This window comes from Cucumis melo, chromosome 1 (genome assembly GCF_025177605.1).
Source record: "Cucumis melo cultivar AY chromosome 1, USDA_Cmelo_AY_1.0, whole genome shotgun sequence".
NCBI lineage: Eukaryota > Viridiplantae > Streptophyta > Magnoliopsida > Cucurbitales > Cucurbitaceae > Cucumis > Cucumis melo.
Genome location: NC_066857.1, coordinates 16280982 through 16295099, shown reverse-complemented (window position 1 = coordinate 16295099; position 14118 = coordinate 16280982). Strand labels below are relative to the sequence as shown.

The 14118-nt window shown below is 29.5% G+C and overlaps 1 protein-coding gene across 2 annotated transcripts; it reads left to right on the top strand.

Annotated features, from left to right (window-relative positions):
• Positions 1-247: 247 nt before the first annotated feature.
• On the top strand, positions 248-3859 carry LOC103490269 (uncharacterized). Of its 2 annotated transcripts, XM_008449710.3 has the most exons (7): positions 249-712; positions 1048-1117; positions 2413-2475; positions 2584-2678; positions 2756-2901; positions 3162-3243; positions 3466-3859. In XM_008449710.3, exons 3-7 carry the CDS (start codon positions 2439-2441, stop codon positions 3577-3579), a joined length of 474 nt encoding a protein of 157 aa, XP_008447932.1. In that variant the 5' UTR covers positions 249-712; positions 1048-1117; positions 2413-2438; the 3' UTR covers positions 3580-3859. The 2 variants fall into 2 exon arrangements, with proteins under 2 accessions (XP_008447935.1, XP_008447932.1); XM_008449713.3 differs by lacking the exon at positions 1048-1117 and having other exon boundaries at positions 248-712.
• The last annotated feature ends 10259 nt before the right edge of the window (positions 3860-14118 follow it).

The window sequence follows — 14118 nt, the reverse complement described above, 5'->3', positions numbered from 1 at the left end:
AAGTGAATGCTGTATTCGAGATATATGATATTTTGTTTGATTTTTTGATATTAACAAATACACTCTATTTATATATAGACAATTATCATCCGTTGAGGGGACAATTTCAGACAAAAAGAATGGAAAAATTATTCTAGCATAGTTCTGTCGTAAATAAAAATAATTTATGTTATTTTTCTTTTTTCCATCCATAAATTTGTTATCTACAAGTTTTTCTAAAAAAAAAAAAAAAAAAAAAAAAGGTTAAAATCCAACCCAAAAAGAGGGAGAAAAAGGGAAAGGAGTCTGAAGAACGAAAAACCCTCGTCCGTAGCTCTCACGCTCTCTGTTTGTCTCTCTACTGCCGAAGGCCGTTCTCGACGACGGTCGTTCAACGGACGACGGCCAATCAACCGGAAAACAGAGCGAAAAACCCTCCCTCTCTCGACGGTGAAAAGGACAAGGTTATAGAAATTAGAAAAAGGGAAAAAAAAAAGCCTTTTCATTTCTTCATCTCCCTCTCCTTTGCAGCTGCCAAGCCCACCCCGGTTGCAAACCTCTTTGCCGGCAACCACGTACCACGAGCGACGGCCGGCGAGTCTCCTACTACAAAGGCCCTAAATTCTTCTTGATTTCGACAACCTCATATCCTGTCAGCTCGTGTTGACGGCAGTACCCACGAAACCCAACGAGGTGACTGCGTTAGCTTCGTGGGTGTACTCTTTTTTTTACGGTGAGCCTCTTCTTCTTCAGCGCTCTTTAGTTTGCGAATGCAGCACCAGCAGCGTTTTTTTACTACTTTCGAAGTATTCGATTAAGGTTCTTTTAAGGATTAACATATTTTGAACGCTTTTGGACTCGAGTGAAAGTATGTTAGATTATTCTTTAACACGCTGAAGCTATATGTTTGTAGTATTGGACGGATTTGAAGTGGTTGATTAAAGTTTATGGTGGATTTTGAGTAAAAATAATCATCATGAAGACACGAGCAATCTCTCGGTGTCTCTTGGCAGTGATTAAAGTTTTATAGCAGAGTTCTAACACCCATACATTGTTTCTATTGTTTAGGCTTATATGTTGTTGATGCTTTGTTCAAGGTTTTGGATTTTGGATTGAGAACAATAAGTTTTCCATCCAGGTAAGAGCTTCCGCATCCCTTTCAAAATATAAAATTAATAAAATTATGTTTTCAAAAATGTTGGAAGTATGTTGTGAACATTTGAAAGTACGTTTGTATGATTTGAGGATTGATCGAAATTGTTTTGTTTGTTTCTAATGGTTTTTGCTAAATGAAACGACTTTTGTGGAAGCGTTTTGAAATTGCAAGTATGTTTTAGTTCAGTCACTTATGAAAGTGTGAATGGTTAGATTTGATGAATTTTCAATTGAAATTGCTAATTGAAACTACATGCTTTGTTTCAAATGCTTGTTTAAGATTTTTGATTGATGCAAAATGGTTATTTGGGTACGCCAAGATTGATGCGAAATGGTTATTCACAGTAAATTGATTGATTGAAACTGGTTTGGCATTTCTTTGGAATGAAGATTCATGTGTGTTGCACTCATGTGACCTCATATATAAGTAATTGAATGTTTTGGTCGATTGCCAATGGACTTCTCTAATTGAATGAGTGACTGACTGGTGTACTAATGAGTAACCACATATGTCTCAGTTATGCATCTTTTCCACTCTGATAATCGAAAGTATTGATTGATTGAAAATTCTGTTATCGAAAGTATTGAAAGTCTTGAAATATTTGCTATTTTAAGGGCTGAAAGTTTTGTTTGTTTAAAGGTATCACAAGTTTATTCGAATGTTTTGGTTTTTATTGAAACTACTATATGAAAGTTATATGAAAGTTTTAGATCGAGACACTTAGTTTAAAAGCTTATTTGATTGAAGGATTTTGGTTTTGAAAGCATTGTCTATAACAAAGTTTTCACTAAAAGTTTAGCAAGGATTTATATTTTCGTGTACAAAAATTTGAAAGAAAATGAATTTTGAAGCTTGATATTTGAATTGTTTGTTAAGTATTTTCCAACTCATTTATGTTTTTCCAAAATGTTTTCGGATGAAGGATCAGGTGACAGTTTTGAAAGAAGTAAAGTTTGGCCTTGATGCTTTTGTTTTAAGGATTTGTTAGATTATCTTAAAAATCGTTTTTGTGAATCATATAAATTGTTATACTGTGAAGTTTATGTCTTTGCATTATTGTTTGTTATAGCTTTGTTGAAAAATACAGGCCGTTACGCTGTTGAAACACTTTTGTAGTGCAAGTATCATAATCTATCTTATTCAGAGTGTAACAATGAAGCTGTTTGATAGAGTTTCGAGCAACTGGCAAATCATATAATAAACTGCATGTTTGTTTGTCTGTTTCACATTGATTTTGTAATGGGTTGATAATAAGCATTTTTTGTATCATGTTGCAGTGGTGTTGTTGAACTCTTGCTCTAAAATGGTGATCACTTCTACACTTGGGACTCATCATATTGGTAAATCCACTTTCTTTTTCTCATAATATATATATATATATATATATATATATTTTCTCTTTTGCTCAAGTATCATTTTGGTCCTCATTGAAACTTGTTTCATTCTAGGTATAATTTGTCTTCCTCAGCCCAAATACCACGTTTTACGGTACAACGCAACAAGATTGAATAAATCCAGTCTCTTTCAGAGACTGCACACAAGGGTACTTTCTACTCATTTGAAACTTCAAATTTGATTGCTCTTGCTGTTTGATCTTTCAATTTCTGTTTGTTACTTTAGATTTCCAAAAGGAGTGGACAACATCTCTATGCTGGGCGAATGGGCTTTAACCATGCTGCATCGGGACAAAATTATCAGCAACCGAGCTTTAATGATGAATGGCCTCAAGAACCTTTCTTCTTGAGTCTAATTAAAGAAACCTTTTGGTAATCTTTCTCATCTCTTTCTCCCGTCTTAATCATGAATGTTGGACGTTGAAGATTAGAGCTGGTTTTAGTCCTACAATCACTTAGTTGTATTACTGGAGGTATATTTTCCCTGTTCTGCTTATTCTAATGTGCCCCATGTCTGCGCTTTATCCAGTCACTATAATGGTGTCAGATGGTTAACTTTTTTTGTTCATTCAAAAAAAGTCCCATGAATGTTGGACCATCTTGTTTTAGAATGGTTTTGTTTTGAACTTCAGGGGATTGAGATCGTTGTTAATATTTCTGGTTGAGCAGCCCAGTCAACTGAAGTACATTGAATGGCCTAGCTTCCAAAGCACGGTATGAAGGCAAGATTAGTATGTTAAATATTGCACATGTGCATTGTCTTCTTGTAGTTGTAAGATACATATTTGATAAAACACTTTAAATATTGCACATGTGCATTGTCTTCTTGTAGTTGTAAGATTCATATTTGATAAATCACTTTAATTCACGGTGCCAATTCACAATATTATCTCTGAACTTTGGCTTTTATTGTAATTTCGATCCAATTTGGTGCAGCTGAAGACTGCCACATTAGCTCTCGTTCTCGTTGCTCTGTTGATCGTAGCACTCTCATCAGTGGACTCGGCGCTCAGCTATGTTTTGACTTTACTTCTCAGAAGAACCTCATAATAAATGTTGGTACTCTTCTCCTACTGGTCTATCAGTAGGTCAGAAATTTAACTTCTCTTTGCCATTTTTAAAATGATTGCTCAGAGGGAAAGTTTTTGATATGTCAATGTAGTTGGAGATATTCTGAAATAGGTAATGCAAAACTCTTTGAAATCGCCCAACTAGGAAGGTAGAGAATGTCATTTTCCATGTTTCTCACATACATGTACTTACGACCATCCCTATACGTACAATTAGGATACAATTATAAGTAACAATGATACACTTCCTTTTTAGTTAAGGCTTTAGTGGTATAAGCAGTTTGGCGGGAACCATCATACATAATAATTGAAGACTCGAACTGACAATTGACGTTTTAGTCCCCAAAACAAACCGTCTTCAACCCAAACCGACATGGGCTTCGGTCGGTTTGAGCTGTTTCTTTTTGGTTTCTTCAACCTTTAGGAAAACACACTTCCAAATGCCTCACATTCTTTTATCTACTACTGAACTAAATGGTATCCAGTCTCATGAACCACATAATATCTGAACACCTTGCACATACTAAAACTGCTAGAGCTGCTAATAGGATTTGTTAAACTAGATTTAGAATGTCCTTGTCTTGCGCAGGTGTAAGTTTTTCCTTAATATTGAATTTGCAAGTTATAGATGTCATTATTCCTCAATATGTTTTCTCCAGTATCATTTTTCTTTTCCTAGTAAACAAAGTTTTCCTTCCACCAAATGATCAAGTACAAGAGATGATGATTATTCCTCCCATTTAGCCATATTCAAAATGGAAGTATAGGTATGGATTCTCTCCAATTAGCTTTTTTGGTCTAATTGTTGTTTGAACACAATCACTTATTATAAGCACATACTAACATTCAGTGTGAAAGCATGAATTTGAACAAGTGTTACATCCTAGGATTATCAAGCTTAAGTTTATTCGAAAGCTTAAGTTTATTGAGTTACAGTAAATTTGATTGTATCAATATAAATGTTCATTCTCATCTATGGGTTTACAAATTTGCAAAAGATTCTGTATTAGTTAAAAGTAATATTAATTGAGATGAAAATGACATCACAATGGTTACAAAATTTTATGCATTATTATTATGTTAAATTTTAAGTTAACTTAAAGTTTAAGTTTATGGGTTAGGATAAATTTAAGGAAAAGTATCATTTTATATTCTTGAATTTTGGGTTATACCTATTTAGATTTCAAGCTAATAGTTTTATTGATTTAAACCCTAAATTCTTGAGTTATATACTCTTTTAACTTTAAATTTGGGATTGCATTGAAATTAGGGAAATTTTTATTGGATAGATTTTGCTATGTTTTGTAAATAGTTTCAATTTATTTTTTTGCTATATTCAATTTTTTTTGTTATATTTGAGTGTTCTATGTTTTAATCTTTAAACAAATAATTGTATCAATTAAAATTCTAAACTTTCACAAGTATATCAATTTGAATATTGATTTTTTATGGACGGGATTGAGAAAATTAGGGCGGAAATAGAGGTGGAAACTTATATGGGATAACCATGCTCTAGTTTGGTACGAGTTTTGTAGCCTAGACATTTTCATAAGCTATTTTCAATTTTCATGTATCATTTATATTCCTATCCAAATTTATGGGTTTTCTTTTTTATCGATATTCTTTTTCCTTTTAATACATTATTTAATTATTTTATTTTATATGTTACTAAAATTAATTAATTTAATTTAATTACATGAAAAATTAATTTTGTGGTTGAAAATTTGAATTACAGTGTGTATATATATATTTTGAAACAATTCAATGTATACTTGATATTTTAATTTAATAAATTAGTTTATTTATACACATGTATTTATACTTATTTTTAAATAAGAGGTAAGAAAGCTATGCAATAAAACTATTAATAATTAATTATATTTGTAGTTACTTAATGATTAAAATGAGAATGATCATTAATTAATGAGAATTTACTATTTACTTTATTTATTAATACATCATAATTATATACATTCATTACATTTATTCTATCAAATTACTTATTTTACAAATAATAGTATTTACTAATTTAATTAAGATTTTTATTTGAGTGCTAAAGATTTTTATGATTAGTTTTATATGAAATACAAAAAGAATTTATTCTCATATACCTTCTTAATAATATTTTTATGCACAACTAAATACAAACATAAACTTTCAGCAATCTTAATCTTATTCTTAGACTTATTATTTCTAAGGATCATTAATTTTTAGCAATTTTATCCTCATCCTAATTCTCTTGATCCAAAGAGTCCTTTAAGTGTATTAATTAGGATTCAGTTTGAAAAATATTATGGGAAAACATTTAATTTAGTTTCTTTCCCTACTAAACTCATGAATCTTTATAAGTTATAAAAGTGATTTAGAACCTTTGTTACAGTTGCATTTAAAAGTTATCGATACATAAATTCTATTACATGTATAGTCTTCTAAAAAATTTGATTTATCAAAGTTGAAGATTATAGTTTGAACGAACAATTTTCAAATGAATCTTAACTAAGCCTCTATTGATTCTCTTATGAAAATTTAGATACTTGTTGATAAGATTATAAGTCTTGTGCGATGTTTATCCAAATAAAATATAATAGAGAGTTCAAATTGATACAACCACCAAAGTTTAGGGATATAAATTGGTATTTACTTTAAAATTTTTAGAAAAATTATACAACATAGAACATTTGACAAAATATTTATACTTCGTAAGAAATCAAGTGTAATTAATTTTGTCATTTAGTTGTTTTGTTTCGTGGAGTGCCAATTTTTCAATTTTTGAAAATACCCCAAAATTTTAACACCAAATAAATTGAGATATTCTTTTCATCCATATAATTAAATATTTTGAGCATCAACTAGTAGATCGCAGTCGTCCAACTTTTTAGAAAGAATGTCAAGCCATTACCACTAACCTAAGCTTGATCTAACTCTTTTGATCGTTGAACTAAAGTACGTAGCTAGGGAGGAATTAAACTCATTCACAATCAAAGACTTATTCAACTCGCCTAAGTCTGTGATCAAGGTCTGTTCTAGGGGAGGCTACCGAGATTCACCTAAGATTCTTCGCTACATTTGACCACTCAAAGAAAATTTCTAACTCAATCAATCATTAAATCTTATTTAGAAAACGTCATATCCATGTCAAAAACTTTTGAAGTCTACATTTTTTGAACTGAGTCTCTCTTAGGCCAATGGGTGAGCTTCATTGTTCAAGACTTTAAGTGAGCACTTAAGAAACAATCCATCTATTATCCCAAGAAGCGGGTAAGAGCAAATTTTATCTTGCACCTTATGTCCTTAGCTATTCGCTTGGTCTTAATTACCCTATGAAATGGAAGGTCTATTGTTGGTGAGCTACCTTCGTTTATACAGATCTAAGGATAATCCAAGTAAACAAGAGTTCATAGTTAGCTCATGATTAAGGTCATAATTTACCTAAGTAATCAAAGTCAAAATAGTTCAACTTTAAACAGTAAATGATGTTGTATTGTAAAAGTGATCATTATTTCATGGTTTAGTCTATGCGAACTCTTTTACATAGGACGCTCCACGCGCATATCTCTACATGAGAGAGATTTGGGATCATATCGCTTGTACTAAATACAAACTAGGTTGCATCCATATTGTCTTCAGAATAAGCTGTCCAACTCTATTCCTATACTATAGACTGTTTAGACTATCTAATCGAACTTATCAATATTTATGTCACTACATGCATAAAGTTCAAGTACTCATATTATAGTCAAAGTACCTTGGTTTACTGGACTCTGAGTTTATATGATGAACAAATCTCTTATTCAAAAACAATTTCATGAACAGTACCTCAACAACGAGTTTATCGAATAATAAAATAGTTTAACATTCACAAACCATGAGTTTCAAGACATAAAATCCAACAAAACCTAGAATGGTCAGTTTAGTAAATCTTTGTACTGACTTGACCATTGGGTAGTAAAAGTCGATTGGTTTTAGTTGGTTGGTTGACTTAATTCTTTGGAATATATATTCTTTTAATTTAGATTTCTCGATTTGGAATTTTCTCAAACCAACACATACCAACTTCTCTTGTTCTTTGACCGAGTCGGTTCGATCGATAGGTTTGTTTTTTAGTTTATCATGCTCACTCCTACTCTACCCCTAAAAGATGCTTTTAACATCTTTTAAATTGTTTTTTGTTTATTTGTAATCATGAGAAGACACAGTAGTCAACCTTCTGAGGAAAGAATTGGTCATAAAAAAAAATGTGACATCAAAATGGTAGCAAAATTCTTGTGCAATTTAAATTGCAAGAGAGAAAGAGAGATAACGAAAATGCAAATTTCAACTTTGAATAGTTGCACCCAATTTTTAATGAAACCCTCAACTTTTCTTATCTTCCAAGAAATGTGAGACCAATTAATCAAACACGACCACGTTTGACTTTGCCTCCAAATACTCTCTTAAAATACATTAATATATATGTGTAGTTGCCACCTCCCTCACATTCCCCATTTGATTTTCACATTCCCCATTTGATTTTCTTCTTCTAGGTAGAAATAATATAGTTAAATATTCATTTTTTTAATCGACGAAACCTGAAGATTTGGAGATTCGAGAATCTAATTAATGCCTTTACTAGCTAATCGAGTTATATTTCAATTAAATAAGTACACGTCTTAAATCATTTAGTCAGATATAAAATTATTCTAAAACATATGTTTTAATCACTCAAAATCTTTTTTTATTTTTAAAAATAATTTTATATTACGATCGATGTTAATTTTGAATTATTAAAATCATATAATTTTGAAAATGACAAACGCAATTTTAATTGTTCTTAAATATATTCTCGTTATTAGAGAAAAAAGAAAAGAAATATTAGGTAGAATATTTAAGATGGGATGAGCTATCTTAAAGAAACATATATCACGAATCCCCACCTTTGGTTTCTAAATTGAATGACAGGGAGGAAATGATTTTTTTTCTTTTAAAAGAAATACATAGACTAAATGAGAGAACTAATAGTCAATATATATAATTTATTTATCTTTAAAATGATGGTGAATGTGACACTAAAGAATGAATTTTGCACCAAATACTTGGAACCTCTAAATATTTTATCTTTTCAATATGTAATTTTAGATAATAGATGTGGCTACCATAAATTTAGAAAATTTAAAAATTATCCAAAATAGTATGATTGAGTTTTCGTCTTATAAAGCTAATACTCTTTTGAAAAATCATTCAATCGATTAATTTTATTCCGTTCATCTTAAGTAAGATCGATTATTGAGACTTGGTTATTATTCCAACTTATCAATTGTCGTAGACCTTCTTGATACATTTCAATAGCAAATCTCATATCAAGTTTTATACATTTTCAAATTTTTTTTAACATCACACTATTAGATGAAAGATCTATTTCCTTTTCACATATGAGTTGGCGTCGCAACTTTTTAAAACACCCATTAATTTCCAGAAGAGACTACTGAAATATATATAACTTACATAACATTGATATTTTCTTGAAACAATTTGGTGAATATTTTATGCTCATATGCCATATTAAATTGTATTATTATTAACTAAAGTACATATGTAATGATTCTATAGTAGACCATGGATGAGTTAATTTTTATGAAATTTCATAAGTTCGGTAATTTTATGATTCATATGTTAACTGTATTATTTAATGATTTTATGACGAGAACTAATTTCATGCATTTGTGCAACATAAATATGATCAAAGAGAGTCCATTTTCTTAAGTTTTATATTTGGGTTTAGAATGTCAATTACTAACCGAAATATAGAATTCTTATATCTTAATTTTACAAAAATGTTAATGAAAATATTAACAAAATGTTGATGTAGACAGACATTTTATTGAAAATTAATAAAAACAAAAAAAAATGTATATTTAAATAGTCAAATAAATATTATATTTTAGGATTTTTAAAAAAAATCTAACATGTTTATTATTTATATAATATTTGTATTTCCAATACTTTATAGCTTATTTTACAATGTTTTATTGGTTTTAAACGATACATCGAAAACATCGATTCATCTCAAATATTGAAGTCGAATCAATAAAAGTATAAAAATGTCGTAATGATCAACAAAAACAATTAATATCGTGGTTATATTACAAAATGAAAGTATTAGTATCTAAAATCAAATTATGCGTGCGTAAGATTCAAAGTTTTGATTATTTCAATATTGTGGGACAGATTCATTCACTCCATAGTTATCATCATGGCACGCATCATTCTTAAGCAATTAGGACAAGAGGAAGAGAGTATCTACGGTGTGACATTTTACCAAACAATATAGATTCGTGGAGTTCTATTTGCTTGGGGTGGACTGTCCACCCATTTGACTATATACTACCATTTAAAAACTTTGAAGTTCAATATATTCTATTCTACATAATACATTAAGAGTCAAGTTAATAATTACTGATAGGCCATATAGTAAATGTTAGTCTATCATTGATAAACCTAAGAGTTTATCAACGATAGAAGTCTATCGCTGATAGACTTTGCTATATTTGCATTTTTTTTAAAATAAAAGACGATAATTATTCTAAAAAATGCTACCTATTATAATGCATTTCTTTTGATATCAAATCTTTTTATCCTTTCTTATGGAACAAAAATATACAAAACAAGTTCTATAAACTATGTTTTCACGTTCTCAAAACCATATTTTCTTTTTAACCACTTACAAAATAGATTATATAACAAATTTAAGCTAAGATACAAACAATGTTTATTAGTTTGATATTCAAAAATAAGAAATTAAAATATTATAATTCAATAAATTTAGTTTTTAGAATCCTAATATTAAAATAAATTTATCGAATCAAAAGGTTGGATTTTCTACCTAATCGATCTTAAGAAATATCTGTTTATTGAATTAGTTAAAATTTTCGCATCACCAATTATTTATTTTAAATTAAGGACCAATAAACAAGGTAATATATAAGGCATTAATATTATTCAAGCATGAAGCATCACTTCTTTAATTTTTTTTTTCATCAAAGTTTCTTACGCTTTCAGCCCTTGAAAAAGCCGTTTAATATTATCACATCTTTCTTATGTGATCAATTAATTTAGGGGGTATAAATATATACTTAATTAGAAAGTAATATATCAATTTAAAATCTCTTATAAATTTTATTCATGGTTAAGTCGATTAAACTCTTAAATTGATTTTTTTATTATATTGATTTTTGAAAATATCATCTATATATCAATATTAATCTCTTTCAAGGGAAAAATATTTTTTTCCATCATCATTAGGTTTTAAGTATAATTTCTATTTAGTCCATATGTTTCAAAGTATTACCCAATCAATCTCTGAGTTTTGATTTTTGTTTCAATTTAGCCGAAAAGTATTAAAATGTTACAATTTTATCCTTAGGATTTGAACTATGTTTCAATTAATTCTCAAATTTTAAGATTTTACATTTTTAACTTCAATTTTTCATTAAATTCTTAATTTTCATCGTCAATATTAAGGGTGAGTCAATAAATTTAAAATAATTAAATGAATTATAGTTAATTAAATTTAATCATTTTTCATCAATTTTAAAGTTCAATACAAAATTTTACTTCACAATTACTCTAAATTAATTAATAAATATAGACTCAACATCACACTAATTCTTTAAGGTAGATTGACTCAAAAAACGATAAAGAAAAGGGTTAGGACTCGGCCCATGAGACACATATGATAATACATCGAACACATGTAAGATCTTCGCAGAAACAACAATACATTTGGTATAAGTTTTTTTTTAAAACATTTAAACGATTAAGTTTAGTTTTCATCCATATATAACATATTAACCTCATGAACGAAACTCAAAAAACAAGTAATTTCTTGAACAAAACGTTTTCATTTTTTCACACACACACAATAGAAAGGTTAGACTCATTAATTTATTATTGTATCCATGAAAATATAATATCATATATATTGATTAGGATGTATACGGTTAGTATATTGAAGAATTAGAGGTCTAAATGCTTTTTCTCGTCCCATAATTGCCACCCATCAAACAGTACTCTTTGCCTCAACTTTTAAATAGTCAATGCCCAAATCATTATGTCAAAAGGGCAAATTCTGTGGCTGTCTCCACAATCGAGAAAACCCTGCCTCCGGCAGCCGGCGACTGCTTTCATCTCACGGCGGCGCATGATTTAAAAGCATTTTCTTAATCCTCTATTTGGGATCATGGGATGGTGGTTTTTTAAAATCAAATTGATGTTATTTTATATTTAGTCCAAAAATGTGTGTGTGTGAGTGTGATGCCTTGAATGTGGCATGACGTGTATCTTTTATTTATGGCATAACATCTTCATATGCATATAAATGTGCATGTGCACGTGCAAGATAATTGATACCCAAAAGTTATATTTATATTGTCCTCGGTTTGCTTTGTATATAAACACCAAAATAAAATAACTGTTCAATTAAATTTGTAAGAGAACAGTTAATGTATTCATCTATTAAATGTAGCATTAATTTGGTATATTGTTACATTAGTTAATTATTTAATAGATTGTGATTTACTATGGAAGTTGAGTCAAATTTTGCTTCGAAGGTAGTAGTATATTTTGCACAACACCATTTATCTGTTTGACACTTTATTCTAACATGAAATTATTAGGGGTATATTTGTATTTTTCCTCTTCCTTTTCTATCGTCGGTATCTTCTTTCATTTGTAATATTTTGGGACAATCAATTCAAAGCCCACAAGGTTAATATCGTATCAAAGAGTAGGTTCAACCCCTAGCCATCATTGTCGCTTCAAATCTCGCTAGGTCGTTTTTCACTCGTCCTCAACTGTTTTGTAACGTCCCAAATTTAAGATAATTTATTTGTAATTATCTTAAGTATAATTTTTTTTTAATTTTTGGGTGTTATTTAAGTGTTGAAATATCTGATTGGTAGAAATTAGAACTTATTAGAAAAATTTTATTAGATATTTTGGAAAAATATCTAATTGTTTATATTTGAGAAAATTTGATTAATTATATATTTGATTGTAACGAGTTGTGTCGTTACATGTTTCCACTTTGTTGTCGAGCTATTTTTGCTTGTCGTTGATCGTTTTCGTAATTTCATATGTGATTTTCTTGTTGAGCTTGTTGCTTCTTTCACATGTTTATCAGCGTTTTCGTCTGCATTTCAAATCTCTAGCAATCTCCCACGTTTCGTCTGCATGCTTTATTTTGTCGACTTTTCTTTGCTTTGGATATGTTGTTCTTCTTATTTTTTGCTACTTATGGAGAGGTTCTTGCTGAAGCTTAGAAGAGTCGTTAAAAAGCTCCATAACCAAATCCTCTAAAGACATACTTAAGTAGGTAGAGGGAGCATGCATCGACACGTTAGATGCCGAAGGGTATGAACCATGGTGGCTCTGGTCTCATCTTAGGTTTCTATAGCCAAAGAACTTCTCCCATCTAGGCCGATAGAAATCATAATCCCATTGACTAAGAAACTCTCCCATAGAGCAGTCTTGTGGCATCGAAGCTCTGATGCAACCTTGGGGATGCTTGCTCATGACGGTTGACGAAAGAGAAAATGCTACACACTTGTAGTATTTTGTTGTGATCTCCCTAACACCATTTGCCTGACGATAGAAGTTAGCTCGAAAACCTAACAATGAAGATCATGAACCTCGTCATTAGAAAAAGACACTTCACTATATTGTCCCCAACACTGTTTATGATATCCTATCATGCTTAGAACACTAACACAAAAAGAAAACAAATCAAAGCAAAAGAATACTTTAACTAAAAACTAACTAGAAATTAAAAAACTAATTGACTTCCCCGATAACTTGGCCAATTTGATGTAGCCTTTTAAATGGTCAATCAAATGAAATTTATACTAAATCTGTTGATGCTATCTGTATTTGTAACACCCTCAAAATTTAGATAATTTTGGAGTTAATTATCTTAGTTTTATTTAATTAGATTTAATTTATTGGGCGTTATTTTGAATTCATTTAATGAGAATTATTTGATTTTTATGAGGATTGAAATTAATTAAACATTTGTTGGATGAATATTTAATTAATTAGAGGTTTTGACATGGGGTGTTTGTTGAGATTTTGATTAAATGGTAGGTTAAGAGGATTTAGTAAAGTTGTGGATTTTTAGTGTTGTTGAAGTTGAATTGAATTAAATAATTATGAATGTTATTTAATTAAATTGTAAAGTGAAAATTTTGTTGTAGATTTGATAATTATATGTATACGTGAAAATATATGTATATATATAATTATTATGTGAAAGGAAAAGATAATTGTATCTTGCAGAAAAGATATTTATTAAGGGAGAAAAAGGAAAATAATTATATTTTGGAAAAATATAATTATTTTGGAGAAAGATAAATAATAATTAATTATTGTGGAAGATAATTAATTGTTTTGGAGAAAAATAAATATTGATTCTAGAGAGAAGTTGTTATAATTGGATAAATAAGGAAAGAGAAGAAATTAGATTTATTTAAAAAGAAAATTGATAATT

What these genes read in the sequence shown, in the direction of transcription:
- LOC103490269 (XM_008449713.3), top strand. Translation starts at nt 2,439, where the DNA reads ATGGTGATCACTTCTACACTTGGGACTCATCATATTG. An exon ending in ACTTGGGACTCATCATATTG is followed by an intron (nt 2,476 to 2,583) that starts GTAAATCCACTT and finishes GTTTCATTCTAG; the next exon opens with GTATAATTTGTCTTCCTCAG. An exon ending in CTAATTAAAGAAACCTTTTG is followed by an intron (nt 2,902 to 3,161) that starts GTAATCTTTCTC and finishes TTTGAACTTCAG; the next exon opens with GGGATTGAGATCGTTGTTAA.